At 42.2% G+C, this 27,901-nt stretch overlaps 1 protein-coding gene across 4 annotated transcripts in view; it reads right to left on the minus strand.

Moving 5' to 3' along the window:
- PDS5B (PDS5 cohesin associated factor B) overlaps nucleotides 1-27,901 on the minus strand; it is a 169,131-nt gene that overhangs the window by 89,255 nt on the left and 51,975 nt on the right. For all 4 annotated transcript variants that reach the window (XM_019498287.2, XM_019498288.2, XM_019498286.2 and 1 more), the window contains exons 4-9: nucleotides 27,239-27,325; nucleotides 27,049-27,146; nucleotides 26,542-26,668; nucleotides 12,296-12,376; nucleotides 9,485-9,625; nucleotides 1,300-1,415 (exon numbers count right to left, since the gene is read on the minus strand). In XM_019498287.2, coding sequence (XP_019353832.1) covers nucleotides 1,300-1,415; nucleotides 9,485-9,625; nucleotides 12,296-12,376; nucleotides 26,542-26,668; nucleotides 27,049-27,146; nucleotides 27,239-27,325 — 650 coding nt within the window. The remainder of the gene's footprint in view (nucleotides 1-1,299; nucleotides 1,416-9,484; nucleotides 9,626-12,295; nucleotides 12,377-26,541; nucleotides 26,669-27,048; nucleotides 27,147-27,238; nucleotides 27,326-27,901) is intronic.

Raw genomic sequence — 27,901 nt, forward strand, 5'->3', positions numbered from 1 at the left:
TTATAAGCAGCTAATTAAAGCAAAGTTTTACTCTTCAAATTGACGACCACCTTAAAGCAGCAGTTATCAATTAGCTCATTGAAAAATATAGGACATGAACAAAAGTATACTTGGAAGTGGCTTTAAAAAGGGAAAGGGAGCTCTATTTGGGAGCTGTTGCAGCTGTTTTCTGGCACCTATTAATGCCTCTGGCAATGTAAGGCAACTAACCCACCCCAAAACTTTGAGCCTGTATAAAGCAGGGTCAAAGCTAGAGCAATGTTTCTACCACTACAGGCTCATGCACAGGTAACGGTTAAAGTATAGCAGCTGCTGCACACTCCCAAGCAGCCACTTCCCTTCCCTTTTGAAGCTGCTTCAAGTTTACATCTGTCCATACCCACTGACAGCATATCATCATAGTAATCTATATTACAATGAAGTATTTTCTGTTAAGCTCAATTACAGCTAGTATTTTTAAATGCATCACACATGGAAAAAATAACATGCAACTATAATACTGTATGTTTTCTCAGCAACTTCAGGCAAAAAATACCTTTCTGCATTAAATGTATAAATATATATAATATACAGCTATAGAGAGATCCATGAGGACTTTGCTGTTTTTCTACTTTAATATGCCATAAAACTGTTTGCAGTATACACTATTGCCAATTCCAATTAGTTTACAAGGGCTGACCCAGAACACTTTCCTATAGAAGGTATGCATTTGCTTCAGTATTTATAAATTTTATTTTATCAGTTCCAGCTTCATATTCTACTTTAATTATCAGATTTTTTTTCAAACCAGCAGAATCTTTCCAAATGGAATAAATACTAACCATGACTATTATATATACTGGTAGCTTATATAAAGTATTTTTAAATAGTAGTAATTACTTTTCAATCAGATTCAGGATAGTATAAACATGAAGCATAAAAAGCCTCAGGATCATCACTAAAATATCATTCCCTAATGCCATCTGCTGTTATTTGAGAACTATTCATACATCATTAGATAGTTTCACATTTGTGAGGAAAAAGTAAAATGCCATGTTGCCTTGGCAATGGCAGTTAAAAAAGTAAATACAATTTTAAATTAAAATAGTAAAATAAAAGGGCTGGTTGATAATTATCAGCTCTACAGAATCACAGATGTAATCTCTTTAGTATTATCTGTGTCAGATTTCAGAGCAAGTAGCAGAATAGAACTCATACTTATCTACTGCTCAGTTGTTTAAAAAAAGGAAAATTTGTAAAACGTTGAATTATACTTCATTGTTTAATCCCTCCTGGGAAGGGAATTCAAACAGTGTATACCTCCCCAAGTAGCACTGCCAAAGTGGTTTGTTTTGAGATGCCAACTCTGAATCCTTTGCCCCAAACATTTTTGCTAGTAGTTTTACAACCTGCAGGCGTTCTTCATTGTCATTGCTCTGGAAAATGAACACATTTTTCAAAAATAAAAACTGCATAAAACAACAGTTCTACACCAAAGCATATTTAACTTCAGAACAATTAAAGATTAAATTACATAATTTCTGTATACAACAATATACATTTCCACATATATAAAAGCCCATCTTAATCATAGAGATGAAGTAATGACATATAAATAAAGGCAGTTCAAACAAGAACCTTTGTAACTTGTTAAAAAATAAACAGTTTATGTACATTATTTTAACTTGCATTTAGAGTTCAATGATATTGTTCTTCAATCCAGATAAAATTACTGGAAGGTATACATACTTACACAAACAAAATACAACATTAACACAAGGAGCTTACAATGTATTTGTCTAGCAGTACGATGATAAAATGCTCTGAAATTTTCTTATTGATGACTTAGGTAAAAAGCAATATTTATCGCTTTTTAAGATTTTAGGAAGTCATCAATAAATGCCAAAGTTCTCAGATATAACTAGTGACTGAGTACAAATATTCTGTTTTAAAAGTATTCTTCCAAACTGAAAGTCCTAGCTGTTTGTAGGAACAGATGCCAATTGAAGGACAGTTCAGTCACAGAAAGTTGCTCAAGGCCACAGCTTGGAAATACTCTACATTTTCACAACATTTTCAAAACCAAAATTATCAGCATTCAATTCTGCAACTGGACCACAGTTATCAGAAAACCCCATACCTAAATTATTGACTGAATGATCTTTTCTATGATTCAGCTTGATATTAAAATTAAGAATTCACTTATTAAAAATTTTCCCAGTACTTTCCATCCCCTATTGCTTTAAGGAGCTGTAATTAAGGAGTCAGAAAAATCTCTAACACCCTTTACACACATTATTTGCACCACATGACTAGAAGTGTTTAGACTAAGGACTGTCGCTATATATAGTCTAGATTACCTAATTATAGTTTAACTGTGGTGTTAAATGAGAGCTAGCTGATTATTACAATACCTTTTTATTTTGTTTTAAAGAGAGGCTTTATTAGATGAATATTCAGATTATAAATATGCCATTCAATTAAGTGGCAATAAGTAGGGTGCTACTAAATGTTTTTGAGAAAATGAACAGAGGAGCAGAGATTTTAAAAATTAATTTATAGAAATGTAAGACTATCTTTGGATGATTTGCTTTAACTTAGATGAAGACTAATAAGGTACTTTCCAAAACCAGGCCTGCCTACTGCGGGCTCAGGGGGTGGGGAGGGCAGCTGGCTCCCTGCCGCAGCACACTTCTGCGGAGCAGGGGGGACCCACACCCCCCAGAACTGCCCTGACAATGCGTCCCCTGCACGTGGCTGCAGTAGGGGCAGTAGCACAGGGTTGCGTTCAAAGGACAGGTCACCAGTGCAATGCAGAGCTCACAGCAGCAAACATTTTCCTGCACAGCTCCACTGTTTTTTGCAGCACCAGGTCGCGCCCGCTGAGCTGCAGAGGCCCCAGGGGAGGACAGCAGGGCAAGAGTGCAAGCCGCGCACAGATCTGGAGGCACAGGTTCCCCCTGCCCCACCCCTGGAAGTGCATGCAGCAGCAGGGAGCCTGCCCCACCACCTGGAAGAGCCGCCCACGGCCCCATCCTGCTCTCCACCAGGGCCCTGTGGCAACACACTGCAGCCCTGGGCCCCAAGCCCCAGGCACTGCCCAGCTGGGCAGTAGCCCCAGCCCTAGCTCCACCCAACTCCCTCCCTACCTATTCCCCCACTCCTTACCTGCAGGAGCTGCTCTCCAGGCTGCCTGGTAGCCATGTGCATATATATACATTCACATGGCACACCCTGCCTGGCCATAGATGCTGTTGAGCACTCCCTTCTCCCTTCCTTCTATCACTAAAATAATTCACTCATGCCTCAATAATAAATTCTCTCATAGAAAAATAATTTACTAGCATCTGAACATTGAAATTTATTTTATTTCAATTCTTTCTCCATTACAGTTTTTATAAACCAGTTGTGAACCATCATGTGACATTTATGGTGAGAAGTCAGCATCCTAACTTTTGATCAGACCTTTATCAACCACATAGCTCCTACACTGATCAGTAATTTTCAGTGGTCATGAGCCAGGGTTGTTGCTCTCTATGCAAGTGTGTAATGGTGCCTTAACAGTGGTAAATATATCAGAAGTTTCAATACTGCAAATGTAGTTTATATCACAGAGGAGACAGCATAGTTTTTTTTCCAAATCAAGACTAGTTTTAGAATTACTTGACTCCTTGATATCCGTGTTGATGGTGGCTTCAGCAGAGGGTTCAATACTGTTATCTTCAACAAGCAAAGTAGGAAAGGAGTCAAAGTTTACTAAAGAACTGGTGATCTCTTGAAAAAGGAAGTAACTGAGAAGACTGTTTTTGTCTTTGTTCTTCATAAATGCTTTTCTCTTTATAAGGAGCTCCACTTTTTTTTTTTTGCTGGCATTGTTAGGCCTATATTTGATGGGGACAAAATGCCAATTGTTTGTTTTTCCTTTTTATCATTTCTCTCCCTGCCTGTCACTTCCCTAACAAGCTGAGCTGCAGCCATATTTCATTCTCCCCACTACAACTGTTGCATTATATTGTTTATTTTTATTTCTGAAGTTGAAATGTACTCTGACTTCAGAGAAAAAAAGTTTTGCATTACTTGGGCTTAGCCCCAGAATTATGAGCTAGGGCAGCCACCTACACTATGCAGACATAGCTGGCCAGGACTATGCCTGGAGCAGTCCCCTGGGGCATCCCCCGGGCTCTGCTCAGATGCCTCCCCACCCCACCTTAAGTAGTGCCCAGGACTCATGCCCCACTCACCCACCCACTCACTATTGACAATATTCAGTGTATAAAATCTTCCTGAGACCTAAATTAAGCTACCCAATTCTTCACCTGGTTACACATGAATACCTAGGGCATGGAAAACACGAATTCAAGGTTGAAACGCAGTACCTTTTCTTAGGTACTTCTCTTCAATGAGACCCAGTACCTTTTCTTAGGGGCTCACAGTTGAAAAATGTGTAATATTTTTATACCATTTGTTAGTATTGGTCCGAATATAAAATGGTAGAAAGCTGTTCAAGAAAAGCACGGGATATAGTGATTAGTTTAAAAGGCCTGATATCTTTCAAGAAGGATGTGGACAAGCTTGAAAGGGTGCAGAAGAAGGCCACCCACATGATCAAGGGCCTGGGGGGCAAGCCCTATGAGGAAGAGAGACTTTGGGATCTGGGACTGTTCAGCCTGAGCAAAAGAAGGCTGAGAGGCAACTTGATAGCAGCCTACAAATGTGTCAAGGGAGAATTGCCAGGACCTCGGTGAACAACTGTCCAGAAAAGCCCCACCCCCACCCCACCCACCAGGAAGGCATGGACCAGTGGACACAAGCTAGTCAAGGAAAAGTTTTGGCTGGACATAAGAAAAAACTTCTTTTCTGTATGGGTAACTAGAATCAGGAACACACTTCTAGCAGAGGTGGTGCAGTCACCATCTCTGGTGGTTTTTAAGAGGAGGCTGGACAAATACCTCATTGAGCTCATTTGAGCCCAATTACCTCCTGCCTATGGCAGGGGACTGGACTTGATGATCTTATAGGTTGGTCCTTCTTTCTATGATATTATCACTTGCAACACATTTAACAGAGCAAATATTTTCAAACCTCCTTAACAGCCAATGGAGACTGGCCTGGGAATTCCCAGATAGCTGTGCAATAGCTGTATTTTAGAAGAGTTGAGCTGACTTCACAATTATAAGGAGTAGGAAGTTTACAAACTCTTGATAGGAAAACAGCTAATAGTTCCAAGAGCAGCTGTTGGTGCTATCTGCCTGGAGCTGCTGTCTTGAAGCTGGGTCCTAGCACATGGGCTGCTGCTGTACTGGGACTGGCTCCCTGTCTCCTGCAGCTATACAGAAGGTTCCTAGGGGAGTCATCATTCCCTCTCAAAATTAGTACTCGGGGCTTGTGCCCCACTCATTCTGCTCTATTTATACTAACATGAATATGTCCAGCCCTTTTGTAAAAGGTCTAATTCACTGAAGTGGTAACAAAAGCTTTAAGCTGCAAGTGATGCCATACCAAGCTTGGATGACCAGATATAATCAGTCTTTAAAAAATTCCTCTTTAACTCTCCAGAGCACCAGAAAATTTGGAAGAAAAATGCACAGGTGTTAGCTAGTGCAAAGAATAGTCACTTCACATATATTTCATTCCTAGTGCAGATGTATGCTCATGCCATGCAAGATCAGATTCTTCTGAACTGCATGTTATAATGGGGTCCTGCTTAGTCTGGATGCTTTCTTGGTCCATTAAAAAAAATAAACAAACAGAGGGGCAGCTACAACTGCCTTCTAGTTTCTTCCTTAAAAATAGAAAGCATAAGAGGACTGCAACAGTGGGAAAGAGAGTCAGGTCCGGGAATACATCAGAACAACATTTCTCAAGCTACAGATATAACTGAGAAAATAAGTTTGCTTTGTGTGACCATGCCCCTGTATTCCACTTCTGCTAGAGCTCAAGCAATAATTCAAGCTCAGCAGGTAGGCGTTGAGTTTCCTCTAATCAATGATAGTAAACAGCTCTGCCATAAATATTAATACTGTACCTCAACATTTCTACTGAAGTACTCTTTGATACAGAGAAAAGGTATAAAAGTCACCAGATCTCTGTCATCAGAAAGCTTCTTGAAGAGGCAGCAGAGGTTTGAGCATTAAAGGAATAGTCATTAAACTGAAATGGGTCCAGGAGTTATCACGTAATAAGTCTTGATAGTCAGAAACTCTTCAAGATAAGCTCCAAATAGCTAATGGATGATCTTCATTCTGCCAAAAACCAGGAACAATGTGGGATGCCTTTAAGCAAAGGAAGTTTTACACAGGCACATAACTACCCATCACCTCAAAAGACAACATTGCTCTGAACTGCAAGCACCATGATGATCAGATTTCTTGGTTTTCTCTATTTAAAAACTGCAAGTTTGCTTGGCATTTGATTTTGGGTTTTTTACCCTGGAAAATCAGAGCTCCCCCACCCACTTCCCTCACTAGGGTGCAGGTCCAGCAGTGGCTGTCCTTCCAGCCCACTACTTTGTGGCACTGAGCAGCTCTGATATGCCAGTGCCCTGTCCATGCCATTGCCCTCGCTTACAACCCACAGCTCCGCTCCGCCCCCTCCTCCCCCGGCCATGCTAGCACCCCACACTCCCCACCCACAGACCCCTGGGCCCTGCTGGCACTCTGTACTCCTCACCCACAGCCCTGTTAGAGGGGGCCCCCAGCTGCCAAGGAACCAAGTCCACAGCCTCCTGCGCTCCCCCAGCAGCACCCAAGCCCTGGCTGCTGCCTGTGGGAGACAGCAGCTCCTGTAGTGGAACAGAGTGCAGAGCCTGGCTCCCCCCGCCCCATGGGTGGTATGGGCAGAGCAGAGCCCATGGTGGGAGGGGAAGGGGACAGATGCAAGCTGCCCACTGCAGGCTCAGGCTCCCCACCCTTCTGCCCTCCCCTTGGGGTCTCCGTGGCCCAGCAGGTGAGACCCAGCACTGCAGGGCAGAGCAGAACCAGGCGGGGAAGCTCGCTGCCACTACTGGAAGCTCTGTGCCGCCATGGTAAGGCACCCCCTGGGCGTCCAGCAGCAGTAAGGGGCACAACTCTGTGCTGCCACACCCCTCTGCTGCTGGACAAGCAGGGAGCACCTTGCCATAGTGGCGTGGAGCTCCTTCACGGTGGCATCAAGCTTCCCACCCCACTCTACTGTGCTGGGTCCCACTCACTGGGCTGCAGAGGCCCTGGAGAGGTGGGAAGGGGGAAAGCAGCAGGGGGGAAGGCAGCAAGGCAGAGAGCCCAAGCCTGCAGTGCGCAGCCCGGCCTAGTCCCCACACACAAATCTGAAGGGCACATGCCCTCCATGCAGGGCCCCCAGGAGTGTGTGCAGAGGCAGGGAGCCAACCCTCCCCCCCCTCTCCAGACAAGCCATCCATGGCTCTGCCCCACTCCATGCAGCTACATTTTCCAGCCTTTGGCCACAAGCCCCACCCACTACCCGGGCTGGGTGGCAGCCCCAGCCCTGCCCAGCTGCCTCAGTCACTATGGGGGCCTCAACTCCCTGCCCTCCTTAGCTGCCAGTCTTACCTGCGGGGAGCTGTTCTCCAGGCTGCCTGGTGGACATGTGCATGTAGACATGCACACAAGCACATGGCACCTCCTGCTGACTGCCCTCCTCCCACTCCCCCCACAGCCCCTTGCAGGCTGGAATTCTGCCAACCTGCAATGGGAAACCCACCATTTCACATGTTTTTCTCTTTTAAAATGAGAAAATCTGGGTTTTTCCTCCTTAAAATGAGAGAATCTGGGTTTTACCACATTTTTCCATGGCGAATGGAAAACCCAGACTGGTGATGATTCAGCAGTGAAGTACCTCCCTCAGCTAAACAGCATTAAAATAGATTTTATTTATTATTCTGTGGTCTGGCTGCTCAAGAATCAGAACAAGTTCTATACCTCCACCTGCCAACCCACTAGTAAAACTTCCTTTTCACAGCCTCATATATTGTGCAGCGCACAGCAGGCAGCAGCAATGGAGACATTTGACTCACTTGTGACAAAGTGTGTCCCACGTGCCTTCAAAATGCCCCAAAGCTTGTTCAAGTGTTAATCTGCATCTACTCAGGCAGTAAACTGCTCTTTGCTGCTCTCTAGACTTCCAGAATATGGCCCCATGAGCCAGGGAAATAGAAAATAGGTTGTGCCTTCCAAAAAAACCAACAGCATTTAGTCACAGTCATAGAGAACTAGGTGGAAGGGACCTCCAAAGGTCATCTAGTCCCAACCTGCCCAAGACATGATCATTCCCATCCAAAACCATCCTATACAACCCTAATCTAAACTCTACATAAGACTACGCTCAACCCTGACACAACTTAGCCCTAACCTCCCACAGGTAAAAGCAGGGGAACCACAGCAGCCAACGTCCTGCTTCTATAAAATGTTGTCAATATATGCTCAAGAGGTCCCAAGTAGAGGGCCATGCCCCCTGCTACAGAAGAAGACAAAAAAAAAAACCCCAGAGTCAATACCAATCTGACCATGGAGTCAAATTCCTTCCTGACCCCAAATAAGACAATTGGTCTGACCCTGAGCAAGGATGCAGGACTCTCTAGCCATGAACTTCTGGCTTTTCTCCTAGCAGGAGAATTGGCACACACCAGTTGACGTCCCCAGCCTTAGCTGTAGCCAACACTCATTGCTCACATTGCTTTTGCACTAGAAGCTGCTGCTAGAGCCATTGGACTGCATACACCCGATACATTCTGCCTTTGACCTACACAGCTACTCACAGTGCAACATGGGCACACATGCTGAAGTATGCACTAGCTCTGGCAGCTTGATGGTGTCAGCTGCTGCAAGCCAAGAAAAACATCACCTCCCCACCTCAGAAAAAAAAAAAATCTTTATAAGTAGATATAGCCCTAAAAATGGTTGCTGGTATTCTGGCAGCAACTTCAATTAATACCCAGTGAAGATAGAGCTTAAACTAGCAAAAGAGTTCTTTACCAGTTTGGCTTAAGCAAAGTATCCAAATACAATAAGTCGTCATCAAAAAACTTTTTTGCTTCTATATTAGGGTTTAGCAACATAGCTGGGTCAACAGGCATTGGATTTTTGTATTCCTAAGCTTTGTAGTTGTACTAGAAACTTAACTCTTGTGATTGGAGAGAAATGCTGGGAAAAAGACAGCAGCACAAGTGGTGGCTTGGTCTATGCTTAAGAGGGTTAGCGATAACAAATACTAAAATTGCTGCTAAATACTTTGAGTATACAATAATATTATTAATATTCTATATTAGTTATAAATAATAATTCACATTTAAAACTTTCCCTATCTGTCCTTATGTCCTTAATGTATTTTAATATAATTTAAAGTCCCTTTAAGTAAAATGTTAAAAATGAGTAGGCATTTATGATACAAGTTAAAAGGTAGGGACAGACTGCCTTAGCTTTCCCTACAGGGAAATGCCACCAGCCTGTGGCAGAAAAGAAATAGGGAAAAAACAGAGGGTCAAAAACATAATATATATTACAACATTTACCTTAAGTTTGAATTCAAGCTGCGGTAAAACAGAAAGCAAGAGATGACTGTCAATATTGTACAGCTCCAGAATCAAGTCAAAGACATGCTCTGACAGATCACTGATAGAAGTTTTCCCAAGCATAAGCACCTGATTAAAAAACTAGAAAGTAAGACAAAAGAAGAAAACACTAAAGTCAGTAACAGAATACTGGAAATCAGCATACATTTTATAGGTTCTCTAAAAATTCTGAATTCAAATACAACTAATATTAGCATGGTTAAGAACCTCATATAAAACCATTTACTCCAGGTCAGGATGAGATAATAAAAGGGGAAAAAGAAAACCTCAGAGTTAGCAAAAGAATTATCTTTTTAAAATACGGTACTTCTTTATTCATAAACTACTGATAAGAAAGCATGCATAAAAATGTGACATACAATGCTTAGTTTATTATAGCAATTCTACAAACAGCAGCAAATAACTCTTCCAAAGTTTCAATTATGTCAAGCCTTTTGTAGTGTGACTAAATTTAGTGTCCCCTGTGGTGAAATAACTCTAATTTACTTCAAAAGCATTCTGTTCTTTTGTCTAAATGAGACCAATAGGAAAAAAAAACAGCTAGGTAATTACCACACAACTTCAACAAATGGCAATTTACGAAGTTGTTAAATAGAAACATATGAACTGACAATGACCCTATGGTTTCAGGCTTTGTATATGCAAAGAAATATTTTCTGTATACTACAGTTATAAAAGAAACATTTCTTCCTCACAGCTTATGTAACTCAGTGTAAAGATGCTTTAAAAAAAACAAGGTACATTTTCTGGTCAAATCTTACATTAATACTAAGTTATGTTACTTTTTAATGCTTAATGCTTTAAATTACTCATTATTTGCTACTAAATGCTCAGCTACAACCATGGTAGAGGTAAATACGTTACTAAATAGAAAGTTCCTACCCACCTTATCTAAAGCTAGGAAGCTGAGTTTTTTTCATTTAATCCAAAAAGAGCCATGCCAAAAAATGTTACAACATTGTTTATGCTACTTCCAAACCACTAGGACTAATGATGAAGGAGCACATTTAATTGGTGTTCATTGTTTCCGGTTCCAGAACTTAGGCACAGAAATGACAAATCACAAATTTGCTACTGATTCTACCTGATACAAGGTTATCAAATCAGAACAAAGGCCTGCCATTGGACTAATTATTTTAAAAAGTGGGTTTTATTTGGTACCATATCTTTCAAAATACTAATCATCCAGCATAACCTTTAGAAATCAGGCCCAACATATTTTAAAATAGACGCGCCAAAAAGTTGAGGTACCCAAAAATCAATGACTGCTTTGAAAATCTGACATCAAGCCAATCAACTCTGAATTGCACCCTACAACACCAGAAAACATGTTTGTGGAAAGATGGAGGCATGGAGGAAAGCAAGATGAGACTCCCCTAAACTAAAACAAAGAGGAAGGGCACCTTATTAATAACCAAAAGACTAACCTAACATGGAATTCATTTAACGATCTTGAGAAGCAGATATGACCTAAACAGAATGCAAAAGCTAAAATGTTGCCACCTTGCAGTCAGGTAAACATGGACTGTTCTTTAAGAATTAAATTATAATTCTTTTGGGGGAGAGGGGGGCAAAGGACGGGGGCACAGAGTCAGCATGATAAATTTTCAAGGGAACAAACATGTAGCCTGGCAAAGTGCTGCTATTAACTACAACATACAGCAGGGGGAGTTCACGTTTGAAGTGCTCTTGTAACAAGAATCAACTCACCAAGGGGGAAAAAAAAAAAGGGGGGGGGCAGGGGGGAAGAGACAGGGACTTCCTTTCCTATAGTGAAAAGTGTAAGAAAAATGGAGATGGAGACACTTAACTGATCAGGAGATGATTCACCACAAAATCTGGGTGCTACCCCAGAACCACTCAGCTTGTAAACTGTCTTTGTATAGTTTGCTTTTTTCCTGACCACTCTATGCTGCATCTGGACACGCACAATAGCCTGAATCTAGATGCCTAGAGATCTTTCCAGACCAAGACAGACACAAAGAATCTAAGTGTCTTAGTGGTCTTGTAGTTATTGAAAGGGGGGAGGGGAGGGGAGGGGAAGGGGGGTGCAAAGAAAGGTTTGGGTTTAGTGTTTAAGATGCCTCAAAACTGCATTTTAGAATCTTACAGGCCTAGATCCTATTCTGCCCAAGTTCGTAATAATACAGCTAAATTAGCAATGTATTAATTACTCCTACTTCATGTCAATAACTCTCTCCCATAACAAAACAAAATAAATCTATCAAACGAGTCCCATAACTAAGTCTGACCTAATGAGTCAGAAATCTGAGTTTTATTCCCAACTCTGTCACTAACTTAGTCTCACTTAAGGAAAATTAGTTTACCTTGGGCCTCACCCTGCCCTCTGCATTACCTTACCTGTTCATACTGTAAACTCTGTGAAAAGGACATCTATACAACTGCTACTCTAACATGAAAATACAAATACTCATAAAAATACAGTTTAGTCCACCAGCTGTGTCAGTCATGTTGCAGCCAAGGTCCCCATGATAGAAGTTCAAGTACAGTTAGGATGAAGATCAAGAATTAGCAGTAGATTTAGCAATATCTTATTTCTAGACAGCGAAGTATCAGATCTGAAGGCAGAAATTACAGCATTTAAAGTATCAGGCTCTTTCCCACTAGATGGTTGAAAATTATACTTTAAAATAAGATACCTAGCCTATAAAAATAAGAAAAAACAGGTTACTCAGCTCAATCTTAAATTTTATCTTCGTAAGTGTTTGGCTATTTGAAATCTTGACTTACATTAGTGATATAGGGTTCAATAGCTTGAGCCGTCCTCTTTAGTAAAGCCTTTGCCAAGTCATATGCTTGCTTGTTTAAATTCTGAAAAATATAAAAAGCAAACAATGATGCACATACTGATCTCACATGCACAATCTATAAATATTTAAGTTAATACGTACTAATAAATTAACTATAAGAATAGCCCCTCCCTGGATTCCTTCCTTAGATAAAAGATAATTGACAATTAGTTTTTCTAAGCTAGATCTTAAAAACATCAGCCACCTAAATGACAGTGGTAGGCTGGAAGCTTCCCCCAGAAATTCAAACACTTTTAACTGTCACAAACCGGAAACTGGGAGCAGGGTGGGGGAAAAAGTATTTTTTGTTTGTTTGTTTGTTTGTTTTTTCAACTGATATCTTTTATGTTATGAAGGATCACATACAATTAGCACTACACCTGGCAGATTAACTGACACTGTGTTATCTTCCCAAATCTGGAGTTTAAGAGCTCAAGCAACTGGCATCTGCGGCTGCTCCTCATAGCTTTTCAAATGTTTTAGAGAAAGCTATATGGCAACAGCATATGTGGTCACTGCAATTAGCAACAGAGGCATGTCCCAAAAATAGAAAATGGTGAGAGGTAGAATAAGAGAAGCTTCCCCTCCCTTATACCCTGGTAGCAAGCAACCAAACAGCTGTGGGAAGGGCAGAACAGCGAAGACACCAATCTTTTCCTCTCTCAGATATAAATGTTAATGACTCTAGATCCACAATTCTCAACTGGGGTTGCACCAGATCCTTTAAAGGGGCATCAGGATGCTGCAGAATATTAGCACTACTAGATATGCAAACACCTACATATGATTTTCAAGATAAACCCAGGGATTTCAAATAGAAATCCATAGTGTCAAAAACATTCTGACTTGCTTTGGTCTATTATTTTTCCATATTTAAATCCGATGGAAACTAAGGGTAGGCCTTTTTTCAGGGATGCCTTGAGTCTAATAAGGTTGAGAATCACTTCTCCAGATGGCAAAGAAAACTGCTTTTGCATTTCACAACCAGAAGAGGGTGGTGGATACAAGCTGACTTCAAGGAAGCACTTTAAGACTATCAATACAGATCCCTTTTCCATTGTTACCAAGTCAAAGTGTTTTTCTGACCTGAGTGAGTAGAAAAAAAATTGACTTTTTCTGCTTTTCCCACCACTTACCTCTTGTACCTATCTATGGATAGTATATGTCTGGTAACAACTAAACATTCCCAGCAGTACTGGTGACACTGTTACTGCAGAAAAACCTTGCAGTTGATGTAAAAAAGGCCAATAGACAAGTAGTGCTCAACTGAAAACTTTACTTGTAAAAAAATGAAATCTGAAAATATAAATTCTCGGTTTTAATCATTTAAAGCAGGGCTGTCCAGCTGGCAGCCCGTGGGCAACTTGCATACACGTGGGCCACATGGATACACCCAGGCCATATGCATAAGCACACAAAGGGTTAACATGTGGCCACAGGCTGCTGCCCACTGGCAGGGTTGCTCCAGGGTCTCAGCCCTCACTCCCTCCTCCAGTTTCTGCTAACTGAACCCAGCCCCAAGGAGGGTGGCAGCACAACATAGCCCACAATTGCGAGGGAATCTGTACCCAATGCGAGCCTCACCTCACCTTTGGCTGCGTGGCCACGGGCTCCTCCGTCTGCTTGGTGCCATACAGGCCTAGTGGGTACAGATTCCCTGGCACTGTGAGCCATGTTGTGCTGCCCTGCTCCTTGGGGCTGGGTCAGGCAGCAGAAACTGAAGGAGGGTGGAGGGGCCTAAGACCCTGAAGCAACCCTCCCAGTAGGTGGATGGGGTGGAAATTTCCTCAGCTTAACTGTCTGCCCCATCTGCTTCTGAGGGCGCCAAGTTTGAGCCAATATACAGCTACCTTTTTCCCCTAGAGATACTGTGGTTTAGTGTGGATTGTCAGCCCTGGGTTAAAACATTGAATTTTATTTGCAATTTGGTGGCCACTCACTCGATTTTGTGAGATTCTTCTAGAGGTTTTGGGGAGGGAAGGGGTGGTTGGCTTGGGTTTCTGTTTGTTTGTTTGAGTCTGCCTGCTGAATAATTTTGTCATCTGTAAACTTAGCCACCTCACTAGTGACCCCCATTTCCAAGTCATTTTTTAAATATATTCAATACAACCAGACTTAACAGAGAGAGAACTCTATTCTTTCATTTTTAGGAGAAATCAAACCAGTGCTCAAAGAAGATCATGGGAAGAATCACAAACAGCATAAAATTCTTTATGTGGTTTGTTTATGCCTTTCTTTATTGAGAGACTACTTCATGGTCTCGTTTGTTCTGGGTCAATAAGTAAATAAATAAATACATGAAAACAGATTTGCCTGAGCATCATCATCTTTTAAGACATTTACCTATATTAAGTAAACCATAAAAGCTGATTGTCATTCCCTGCCTCAAAGAGAGTAGAGTCCATATTTAAACAAGACAAAAAGTAAGGATGATAAACAATCAAGGATGCATTTTGACTTCTAAAAAGAAAACCCTCAATTCAATCAACTTGAATTTTTAAAGCACTAAGTCACTTTAAAAAAGATACTGGTTTCTCAAAATGAAATGTCAGAGATTTTGAAGTTAAGCTTATCCCTGATTGTCTAAAGCTCAACTGCATGTTTAACAGTGCAAATCAGACAAAATCTGCAATATGTTTGGTATTTAACAGTTTTCTCACACTTCGGGGTATATTTCTTATTATCTGCACTAGCTTTTGAATTAACACTTTGGGATTTTCTCTAGGACACAGATTGGTAAGGATGTGCTTTAAATTTGTGAACGTGGGGGTTTAATACTTGTTGGAACACAAAATGTCTTAATTTAATGTTGTTAGAAGTAAACAGTCTCAGATACAATTTCTACAGCTCCTAGAATATAGCCTCCAGCTACCATCTACCTTTGGCTTCTATTTACTATAAATATTCAAAAAAATATGTTACAAAAGGTGCAAGGAGAATGAGGATATACCTCTTTTTCAGTATACGAAATGTCAAGCACTGGTAAAATACTACATAAAATGTGGTAGAAGTGAGAGAGAACTAAAAGCAAGAGTAAACAGAAGATGCCTTCTTGCAGTAAATAAGCAACGTGATGAGAAATGTTTTTGTTTTACACTGAAAATGTTGCTTTTTTATAAGAGTCTAAGATTCATAGTTTTCAAATTGCTAGAATTCAGGCAGTGTTTGTGCCAACTGTCCAGAAGGCTGGAAGATGAGGGGAAAATTGAAAATTATGCAATAATTATTGCAACCTGGAATATTTTAATTTAAAAGAAATTTTGCATGTCACTGCTTTATTTGCTCTCTCTATCTATTTTTCCTATGTTATCACTGAGAGACTGGGGTCTCCAATTGCTGCAATCCCTTCATATCCTGGAAACAAAAAGCAATGACAGGGAAATAGGCATGAAATTCCTTCCCCTGTGTCTCTGAAGACATTTCTCTCCCCCTTCCCATACCAGCTCTCCCCTTGACCAGCATGACTTTCACAAGCACAGCTGCTACCCCACTGCCCCTCTACTCATATGCTTGAACATGAGGAACAAAACTTACAAGATAATAAACTCTACATTAACTGTTACAACACAGAAAAAAAAGACTCTGTAGTCATTGCAGATACTTCGCTAAAAACCATCAGATCAGTGTTGAATAGCAGTCAAAAAGGCAAATAAAGCATTAGGAATGATCCATTATCTATTCAGCACTGGTGCGGCCTCACCTGGAGTACTGAGTACCGTGTTGAGCCACTCTTCAAGAAGGATGTGGACAGACTGGAAAGAGTACCATACAGAGCCACAAAACAATTAGGGGCCTGCTAAGTAAGATTCATGAGAGAGGTTGAAAGTTAATATTATTAGGGTAGAGAAGAGAAAACAGAGGAGGAACTTTTTTTAACAGTCTTCAAATACCTGAAAGGCAGTTTACAGAGAAGGTGGAGATTGGCTTCTCTCGGTGGCCATAGGACACAGGAATAGGAGCAATGGTCTCAAGCTGCAGTACAGGAAATTTAGGTTGGAGACTAGGAAAAATTTTCTGACTATGAAAGTGATCAAGCCCTGGAAGAGGCTGCCTAAAGAAATTGTGAAATCTTTGTCCTTGGACATTTTCAAGAACAGATTGGAGAGACACTTGGATAGGATGGTTTAGTCAGAGACCATCCTGCCTTGAGCAAGGGGCTGGACTAGATACCTTTATGAGGTCTCTTCCAAACCCTACCTTCCCATGATGTGTTGACATATTGAATACTATGTGTAGTTTTGGTCTCTACCCCTCAAAAAGCATACAGAAAAACCAGAAAAGGTCAAATGGATGATCACAAGTATAGAGAGGTTTCCACATGTGAAGAAACTAAATGGGCTAGTATTACCAGCTTAAACAAAAAGAGTGAGATAGACAGATAGATGCTGGAGGAAAAATGTAGTAGTTTATACAATATTAACTGGTGCAGAAAGTAAAAAGGAATTTATTATTTACTATCCCTTACAATACTAGAATGATGGGATATAAAATAAAACTATTTGGGTAATAGGTTTAAAAGTTAAGAAAAAGAAATTCTTTTTTGTGGTAACAAGTTTTTTTGAGCAAGAAGCCGTGGACACTGATAAGCTTAACCAAGCTAAAAGGGGAATTGAACCAGCTCTTGGAATAAAGGTCCATCAGCAGGTTTTGAATATGGCACGTAAGGTACAGTCTCTGAATCAGAACTTCCTAAATCTCTGGATACTGGAAGGTGAAGTGGGAAGAGGAGCAAGGCGTAGAAGATTCTGGACACACTCTGTTTATCCTCCCCATCACCACCTGCTATCTGCCATTGTGAAAGACAGGACACTGGGCCTGAGGGACCTATGGTCTCACACAGTAAGTGGCATTTCTTATATTCTCATGCCACATCTAAAAGGTTTCTCTTTCTCCTGTAAAAACAGATTCTTCCAGCTGCTTGTGCAACAAGGTGCAGAAAAGCAACTAAAAGATGAGAACTAACAAGTTGGAGAAAACCTAGCCTGTTCAGCATCTAATGGAGGCCCTGAAAAAAATTGTACACTTATTTACCCTTCTGTTCAGGAAGTTGCATAACCCAAATGGAACAAGCTATAATCATAACAGGACAGAGAAAGTCTACTACTCCCCATATCTTCATAATCTTAAGGCCTCTGGCATAATTGGTAAGACCACTATCCATGCACAGAATAAAAACTTCCTGAAAACACCAACCTGTTAAAGAAAACTTTGCATATACATGGGAAGGCTAGATGCTCTACTCTAGCTACACAAGGGAGAAACTGGAAGCACTGAGCAGCATCTTGGATCAAATGGAAATGGGACTACATTTATGAGGGCCACATCACACTACTTGAAAAAATATCCAAATATGGAAATAGCAACAAAAAACCTCAAAAAAACCAAACACAAATCCTGACTGCTTTAACAAACATCGAGAAGGATTCTTAAAAGGACACTTCAACAATCAATCTGTAACTTTTTTGGACAAACTTTCTACCATCCTACTTTCACTGACAAGAAACAAACAATGATCTCTGGATAAGAAACTTACTGGGTCATCTTTCCATTCAATTTCTACAGTTCCCTGAAATTCAACACAGCTCCAAAGCTTTTTTGATCCTTGGGGCCTTAAAAAAGCGTCTGCGTTCATGCACCTTCTTTACTTTTTTTTAGCTGTCTGTTGATGTCTACTTAACAGAAAAGCAGGGTAAAATAACCAGCTATCTTTTCTATACCAGAATAAACTCAGGAATAAATTCTATATATTCTTTTCTACCTGAAAACTGAATACTGTTTGTTTGTTTGTTTGTTTTTTTTGGGGGGGTTGTATTTTTTTTTTTAATCAGTTTTGGTTCTCTTTCCTATGTTAACTAAAAGAGAAGAGAATAAATGAAGTTAATTATTTACTGCCCAACTGGATCAAATATTTCTTCCAAATAAGATTTTATTTTGACCTCCTAATGCTTGTAAGGGCTGCAATTTTACTCTGATAATGATAACTAAGGATCAGGACACTGAACTGCACCTAAGGGTACAATAACTGCAATGAAGCAAAGGTTTAGTAGAGTCTATAACTGTCCTATTTTTGTCTGCCATTTTTGAGTCTACCTCAAAACAGTCTTGATCAGGCACCTCCAAGGATAGAGAGAACAACCTCCAATTATAAAAAATAAACTAACAGCCAATATAAGATTTTAATTCTGTAAAATTGCCAAATGTACCGGGAGGGGGCAGGGGGGAATAGAGTTTGAAGATAATAGGTGCTTGCATTCAGATTCCCTGTAGTACCCTGTCATTGCTGATAGATACAGAAAAAATTGGCAAACACTCAGGGAAATGAAGTACAATTGGTCTGGTTTTATTGTTTTTGCTCATTCTGGCTGAAATAATTCCAACCCACAGTAAGAATAGCAAACTATGGGGATTGAGGATTTTTTTTAATGCTTCTTGGTACCTTAAATACAAAGTGATAGAAGTTAGCTAGATTATGTTTTGGCTCACACGTCAGCAAATAGTCGCTTTAAATCCAATCGTATAATCATTGTAAATGATAATATTAAGAGTAGGGATGACCAGCCTGTAGCATACATGTCATAAGTGGCACAGGTAGCTCTGTGTAGCACATGGCAGATCAGGGAGGGGCCAGGCAGAAGAGTGGCAGACAGGGCAGGGAGTAAAAAGCAAAGCAGCAGATCAGGCAAGAAGCATAGGTAGAGTTCTGCATTTTCAGTTCTTACTAAAAAAAAAAAATCTGGGAATTTTTCAGGGTTTATTTTCCAAACATAAAAACTGGGTTGAAATCGGGATAAAAGGAAGAAAAGAAGAAAATTGGTTTAAATTGGGGAAAATAATATGTTCCCATGGCAGTGAGGGAGGGAGTAAGGCTGGGACTAGGGAAGGGGTAGGAGGAGAGCTGTCAGCCACTCCCAGGACTGCAGCAGGGAGCAAAGCGGAGGGAACTGTCACGGTGTGGGGCAGGGGGGCACAGTTCCTGTTGCTATGTGCACCCTGGAGGACTCCAGGCTGGGGGGCTGCGCACCAGGCTCTTCCCAGGGGGCATGTGCCTCCAGATCTACATACAACATGAGAGCAGGCTGCTGTTGCCAGCTAGGGCTGGCAGCGGCACCAGGCTCTTCCCCAGTACTCAAGGTAGGCAACAGCCTGCTCTCGTCCAGCACGAAGATCGGGGGACTTGCATCCCCAGAAGAGCCCGGCGCAGCCCCCAGCCCTCCCGGGGTGCACATAACAGCAAGAGCCACACACCCCCACCCCACACCCACTGACTTAGTTCCCTCCACATCTGGCAACAGCTGTTCCTGGGAGCACTGCAGCAGGGGCTGGGCTGAATGGGAACAAGCAGAACCCCAGGGGGCACAGGGCATGGCGCAGCTTGTCACTCCTCACCCTATCCCCTCCTGCAGCGGCCCTGGGAGCAGCCGATACCGGCTACCTGCAGCTGCTGGGCAGTGCTGCACCCCAAACCCCCCCCCCCCCCCCGAGGCTCCGCTTGACCCCACTCACCCCAACACCTGCTGCAGCGGCCCTGGGAACAGCTGACACTGCCTGTCTGCACCATGGCACAGCGCAACCCAAGGGCTGGGGGAATGGCACGTGGCCAGATGCAGGGGAGGGGTGGGAAGGAACCCAATTCTGACCCCGGCACCTCCCACCCTGCCCAGAGTCAGACCCAGGAGCCCCGCACCCCTGGGCAGTGGCTGCAGCACTGCAGGCCCATGCAGAGCGGCTGGGTGCAGCGCCTGCCACACAAAGCAGAGCTGGGCTCTCCTGCCTGCCCACCCACCGGGCAGGGCTCACAGCTCCCAAGGCAGGACCTCAGCCACAGTTTTGAATATCCACGGTTAATATTCTGTATACCATTTTGGCTACAACAGTATACAGTTTTGAGTAACCACTGTTTCCCGTGACCACATATCAGCCCACCAACCCCCTGGCCCTGCTCATGCCTCTCCTTCCCCCAACCCCTGCTCCCCCTGCCAGAGGTGGCTCCCAGCCCTGTGGCGGTGCACACGGTGGCGAGGAGCTGCCCTACCCACAGTGACAGGGAACAGCAGACCCGCTTGCCGCTGTTCCCTGCTTCCCTCCCCTGTGACCCAGCGTGGCAGGGAGCAGAGAAGCCACGCAGGGATCTTCTCACCCCAGCAACACTCTTCCTGTGCCTGCCATTAGTTTGAGGGGCACAGCCCTGCATGCAGGAGGTGCATCGCCAGGGTAACGCGAGGTGAACAGCGGCAGGTGAGGAGATCCCCATGCAGCTTCTCTGCTCCATGCCACACCAGGTCGTGAAGCAAGGTGGCAGGGAACAACAGGCCCGCTCAGGTGAATGATTCGTTCCTGCCCCTGCCCCTTTCCCTCCTACATTGTGGGGAGCTCAGTTCCCAGCACCACGCCCTCCCGCATTGTGGGGGGGCCTCTGCAGATAGAACAAAAAAACCAGAAAAAATATAAAGGGGTATATGAACTGAAACTTTGAGACCGAAGGGGTACACTTGTTAAAAAGGGTTGAAAACTCCTGCTTTAATATGTTAAAAAAAGGTTAACTGTTGAGTAGTGGATCGTTTAAAGAAACTAGTGATAAATGGCTGCTTCTTTTTCTTTTAAAGATCTTTCTGGACCTCCTTGTATGGTTTCATGAGGTCTTCCAGCAAGCTTCTTTCCATGAAGGTGTTCATCTCCACCACCAGGTCTGAGAGAATCTTGGCTGCTAGAATGACCTTAAGGTTGGCAGGATTTAGCTTTGACCCTACCACTACCTCTTCACCCTCATTATCACTCGAGGCAGATTTGACAAGCTCACCCAGGTCCTCCTCAGTCAATTCCTCTGCATGGGACTCAAGTAGCTCCTCCACTTCGCTGGCTTATATGTTTTCAAACCCATCACCTCCCACGTCTTGCACAAGCTCCACAATGCAGCATACCTCAGCCTCTATTGTGGGGAGTCCTTGCAACTCATTGAATGCCTCCTTCCAGTTTTTCCCAAGACACTTTGATAGTTGACTGCTTCAGCTCATCCAGGAACTCCTTTATGTTAGTGATGCAGTCATAGATATTGTAGTTTTTTCAACGCTACGTCACCATCAGCGTTGGGTCATTCTCCATTGCCTCTAGGATGCGTCTGAAAGTGCATCACATGTAATAGATATTGAATGTAGCTATTATACCCTGGTCCATTGGTTGTAGCAGGGAAGTTGTGTTGGGTGGGAGAAACGTCACTTCCACATTAGGGTGTGCAAACTGGACTGTCTCTGGGTGGCCAGGAGCGTTGTCCAATATCAGCAGGACTTCGAAGGTCAAAGACTTGGATGTAAGGTACCACTCCACCTCATAGACAAAACAGTTGTTAAACCAGTCCATGAATACAGTGGCAGTAACCAACACCTTGCAGTTGGACCTCCAAGATGGGCAGGTGGCTTTTGTTCTTATTCTTGAGAGCATGTGGGTTCTGTGATCTGTAGAGGAGCACTGGCCTTACCGTAAAGTCACCTGAACCATTGGAGCAAAAAAGAAGAGTTAACCTGTCCTTTGCTGCTTTGAAGCCTGGAGCAGACCTCTCCCCTCCTTCAACAGGAAGGTTCAGGAAGGCATTCTTTTCCAGAACAAACCCATCTCATGGTTAAAGACCTGCTCTGGCTCATGACCCTTTTCCTCAATCCGCTTCTTCAGCTCAGGCAGGTACTGGGCAGTGGCTACATGGTCTGCTGAAACCAATTTCCCCATAAGCTTCATGCTGTGGAGCCCACGTCTCCACTTAAAGTTTTCAACCCATCCCTCGCTGGCTTGAAAACTTGTGCGTTAACTCGTGCCTTCACCCCTCGAGGTCTGGATGATGTGGTCATGAATTCACTTTGCCTTCTCACGTATCACTTAGCTGCTCTCAAAGGCACTTTCCCCTGTGTCTGGTCTTCAATCCAGATGCTAAGAGCTTGTTCATTTTTTCTAAACTATGATCGCACGGCATAAAGGTCACTTTAGCACTTCCCGGTGTACCATTCACAACACTAGCCCTAATAGCAGCCTCACTTTTCTTAATGGTTCTCACAGTGGATTCGTTCACACCAAAATGCCTCCCTACATTTGCCACACTCCCTCCACGTGCTAGACAATCCAACAACTCCAATTTTGTTTCCAAGGACATCACTTTCCTTGTCCTCTTCACAAATTGCTCATCTTCACCACTCACTCATTTAGAAGTCACGATTAAGGGCAAAATGCAAAAATCACAAAGAAACTGGGAGAAAAATTGTGAAGTGCGGTACCTGCGACTCCAACGAAGATGCATGTTTTTTTTCCAAGCTGTTTTTTGGCACAAATTGGAAAAAAAACATGCATCTCTTGTTTTACCAGAGAAATTGGTGGATTTTGCAGCCTGCAGGAAGCTCAGAGGGAGCAGAAGGAAGGCAGTGAGACAGGGGGTGCCACATGTATGGACAGTACATGCACATGGCCCCAAGCAGCCTGCAGAGCAACTCCAGCAGGTAAGTGGGGGAAGAGGGTGATTGAGGCCCCTGTAGGGAGGGAGCTGGGCCGGACAGTGCAGGGCGAGCAACGGCAGGCAAGCAGATGCCTGCATGGCTTCTCAGTGAATGAAGCCCTGACCGGGCCAGGTCGTGGGATAATCCGAACCCGGCAGCTCGTCCAGGGCTGCGGGCAGGCAGCTCCTGCTACCAACGAGTTCAGATCATCCCATGACTCGGCCCAGCCCTCATCTGCAGTGAACGGAGCCCCGGCTGGACCGGGTCGTGGGGCAGTCCTAACTCAGCGGCTCGTCCAGGGCTGCGGTCGGGCGGCTCCCACTGCCACTGGGCTCAGATTGTCCCATGACCCGGCCCGGCCAGGGCTGCTGTTCCCTGCCTCCCTGCTTCCCTCCCCTACGATCCAGCATGGCAGGGAGCAAAGAAGCTGTGCGGGTATCTCCTCACCTGCCGTTCAGATAGGTGGGGGCAGAGAAGTGCCGCCGCATGCTGCATGGGTCTGGCTGGTGCAGTCCTGCTCTCCCCTTCCTTTCCCCTCCCCCAGGCAAGAGGCAAACGCAGTATTCAAGTCCCTAGCCCCATTTTTGCATAAGCCTTTAGTTTCACCAACTGCAGTTTTGCCAACCATGGCAACTTTCCAGAACCTGACCCCTCACAGTTGGTGAGGGAAACCTGTACTACAAGAAGCATATGGGGATAATTTGTGGAAAACCTGCCACAAAGGTCACAGGCATGGGGTACAGGGGCAGGCAAGTGCCAAGGGGTGTAGGCATGGAGGGAGGGTAGTAGCAAGGGAGCAAGATGTGCAGGGGCAGGGCTCAAGCTGCTTGACTCCACTGCTTGCTCCTTCTGCCCCTGCTTTCCCTGCTCCTGCTGTAAAAGTTGACAAACTTAAGATAACCCCCAGAATAATAGGATTCTATGCATAAAAATTATAACAAATTTATACATTTTCCATGTATAGAACCTATTTAGGGGACCTTCTTAAATTCAGAGTTGCCTTGAAATCAGGTAAATATGGTATTCTTATAACTATATTCTTCTAACTTATGTGGCATGCAGCCTATAAGACTTCCCAGAATTCCTGTTTTGGTCATTTCTTATAGGAAAAATCCACTCTTGATTTTAAAATTTCCAGAGATGGAGAACTCACTGTAACTCTGTAAATTGGTCCAATGGTTAATCTTTATTGTTAAGATTTGCATTTTACTTCTAATCTGAATTGGTCTAACTTGAAATTCTGTTCACTGGATCTTAAAAAGACAGCCATCTGCTAAACTGAGAATATCTTATCACATTTCTAATTCTTCATATAAGCATTTATATAGACAAACCAAACAGCCCCACAGTTACCAAAAGATTCAGGAAGTTCAATCTCTTTAATTTTATGAGAAATGATGAACCTCTCTGTTCCTAATCCAATATTCAAGTACTGGATTAGCCCCTTAGCCTAAAATACTGCACTGGGAATTTACTTCACTTGACTATCCATAATCATCCCCCGCCTCCTAAATCCTTCAGAGTCACTGCTTCCACAGCAGCCACCCATCCCATGAGTATGGCCTAACTCTTTGTTCTTTGATGCATGACTTAACTTTTGGCCATATTTGTCACTGGCAGGCATGGAAAAAAAAAAAATTAAAAATAGTGCTTTACTTTCAGCTCGGCACATCCCCACACCAAGCACAGAACATGCCCAGAGAAGGAATCGCATAAGTTTAACCCAGCTTGCCCAGCATCTGTACAGACTGCACACTTTAGCAGGGCTTCTCAACACTTTTATCCAATAGCTGATTCGATCAGCTATTAGATAAAAGCACCAAACAGTTTTGATTGAACGAACAAAATCAAAAAAATAACCGAAAGCACTTTGTTTGAATCAGCTACTAGATAAAAGCACCAAAAAACCCCGCTGAAATGTGAGATGTATACAGACACTGGGGAACTGGGTCAAACTAACACGAGTCCTTTTCCGGTAAAGTGCCGGATTTTTTTGCTCCCCCATCTATCAGCAGCCATAAAGACACAATGTTTGCCTGCATCTTGCTTATCAAGTGATCCATATCACCACATTAGTAAACAATGAAGAGGATAGGTCACTGTTTCTTCACTCTTTGTACTATCAGCAGACTTCAACAGTTATTATCGTGTGTCCTTTCCTCCTCCCTTCCGCACCAGGTTAAGAAACTCTAGAACTCTTTGGAACCAGTTACTCAGTGATGAGTGATATTGGTATACTTGCTTTAAGTGCCGTCAGTCTCAGTTTATTTCTCTTCGCAGTTTTTTTCCTAGATCCGAATAACTAAGAGGAGCAAGGTACCAAAGGCCCTAAAACCAGTGATTCTCAGCTAGAGTGTAAGTTTCTTTTAAGGGTGATGCACGGTGCTAAGTAATCTTAAGCACTGATAGATGTGCAAACACCTACATAATTCACAGGGTATAAACCCAGAGACTACAGATAGGAATCCATAGTAGCAAAAGCATTTGGATTTGTGGTCTCTCCAAGTTTTTTGCAACCGAAGTCATTCTATTATTTTTCCATAGTCAAAAAATGAATGAAAGCTAAGAGGTGGTATTTTTTTAGTGTTTACTACTGAGATTCTTGTTCTGTGAAAAATTTCAAGATTTTGCAAAAACATGGTTACAAGACTCTTATAACATTTATTTTTCCTCCCCCACCCCAAATCACACACAAACCTACCTGGCTTCACAGACAGCAAGCTGCCTCAGAGCAGCAACCCTGGAAGCCCAGACTGCCAAAAAGACCAAAAGCAGTTTGTAACCATTTGATCTTGGGTCAGTGCTAGTTTTCAGCCTACAAAACTTTTCCTTCCCTAACATTCACTCCACGCACTGGCAGCTTATGATCAGTGTGCCCAGGTCCCTCTGTTCCTCAGATATTTAAGTCTATGAGCCCCTATTTTATAGCTGAAGTCCTTGCGAGTGGTCCTCAAGTGCCTGACTTCATACTCTTAAAAACTTCATTCATTTCTGACATCCCAGTCCACAAGATTTAAATCTTCCATATTGGCAATTCCTTTCTTGGATCTCTCAAGTGTACTTTAACAAGCTACTTCCTGTCCTTGCAATAGTAGAACATTAACAATGTCTTCTTCACTTTGCTTTGTCTGTTACAACTTAGGATGTTCTTGATGTTTTGAGGCACTGTGCCCAGTATCTGCATGAGTGGCTTGTTCATGCACTTTTGTTTAGAATAGACTAGATGTACACTTGTCTAGGATGGTTTAGATAGGGATGATCTCCTGAGGTCCCATTCCACCCAATATTTCTATGATTCTATGTGCATAGTTGTATAGTTATTTAAAAAAATTAAATCAAACAGCATTTAACAGTAGCCTTATTTCCAAAGAAAACTATAAATTGTTTATATAAAATTCTACCTGCACTCACTTTTTCATAAAAATGATGTGTCCTTAAATTACATTTCAGACAGGCCACAATGCCAACTAAATCTTCCAAAGAAAAAATGTGCACACTGCCTTGGAGTTAAAAATTAGCACAAAACAATGTCTGTGTAGGAGAAGAAAGTAAAAGCAATAAAATGTTATTAAAGTTTTATTTCAAATAGAATGAAGGAAGCAAAGAAATCCAGGTAAATATAGTGGAATAATTCAGCCACAGTTTGTGTGGAACACACATTTGATCAAGCATCAACATCATACAGCCATACATTTCAGTAGCCATTAAAGCTTACCTTATGTGCAGGCACTAGATTAACTAGAACTGTATCCAAAAGCTCTTGAGATACTGTATCTCCTTCACAAATGATAGAGCTCATGAGATCAACCATGTGCATATGTACTTTTTGATTATGACCATTGCTGAAATAAAAATGTAGTCATTGTTATTATTACAACAGATGTATAGCCTCTAACAAACAACAACATGACCAATAATTTAAGTCATCATGAAAAGAATAACGGAACCTAATTTTTTCCTAGAAACCAAACTACAATTTCTATGCTTTATGTGCCACTTTTCGTGACAGCAGAAAATCAAGCATAAAGTTTGATTCTTCATCCTCCCCCTCCACTACTAATCCATGAGGCAAATGTACACCATTTAACTAGAAATATATATTTTCTCCAACTCAAAACTGCAATTATTGTCTTACAACAGCAATCATGAAACATAAGTAACAAAGTAAAATTAGTTTACTCAAAACACGATTAAAAATTAAAATCAGGATAGCTGTACTTACTTTATTACTGAAAATAGTGTTCTGTACAACTGTGTGAAAATTTCATTGCTGTCTTCCAACTCAAAGCATATGTTATAAGATTTGACCCATGCAATATTCTATATTGGGGGAATACAAAACAGTAAAATTATAATTAAAAAAATTAAAATCAATTTAAAGGTCATATTAGAAAATATGAAGTTTAGCTCACCTCAAGTAAATAAAAGTATCTGTTGAACTGTGGACTTTTTGTATCCTCTAATCCTTTCAGTTGCCTTGTTATAAACATAAATATATCCTAGACAGAAAGAGTAACAGTAAATGGATCCATCATAATCCAATTATTTACTTAAATTAATGTGAATAATTATGCAATGAAAACTGCTGATGAAATCCTCCCCTAGAACTCGCATGAAACTCAGAGAGACTATTTCTCTGTCTGTGACAACAAGATTATGAAAGCACTATAAATTAGGTCAGAGATGGTAACTTTAGAAAGTTGCACCTTGGTAACAAGAGCAGGAAACAAAATTGGTTGAGTTTTACATCAAAACACATTCAGCTTGAAAGCAAAACTATACTTGACTGACCTGAACACAAAGTAAAATTTAACTGCCATCTTGCATTTGATATTTACATTTTGTGATGCATTAGATTTGTTTTTTCATGGAAAGGGGTAATCCTTTTTTTGATCTGAAGATGTTTAAGAATTTTTAACTACGCAAAGAGCTGCTGCAGGTCAGCCACCATTCCAAACTAGCAAAATTGATCTCCTTTGATAGACAAAAAAACAAACAAACAAAAAAAACCCATAAAAAAAAGTTTGACGCTCACTCGCTCAACCTTTAATTTGTCAAATGAAACTTCCATAGCT

The sequence above is a fragment of the Alligator mississippiensis genome, chromosome 1 (assembly GCF_030867095.1).
Source record: "Alligator mississippiensis isolate rAllMis1 chromosome 1, rAllMis1, whole genome shotgun sequence".
NCBI lineage: Eukaryota > Metazoa > Chordata > Crocodylia > Alligatoridae > Alligator > Alligator mississippiensis.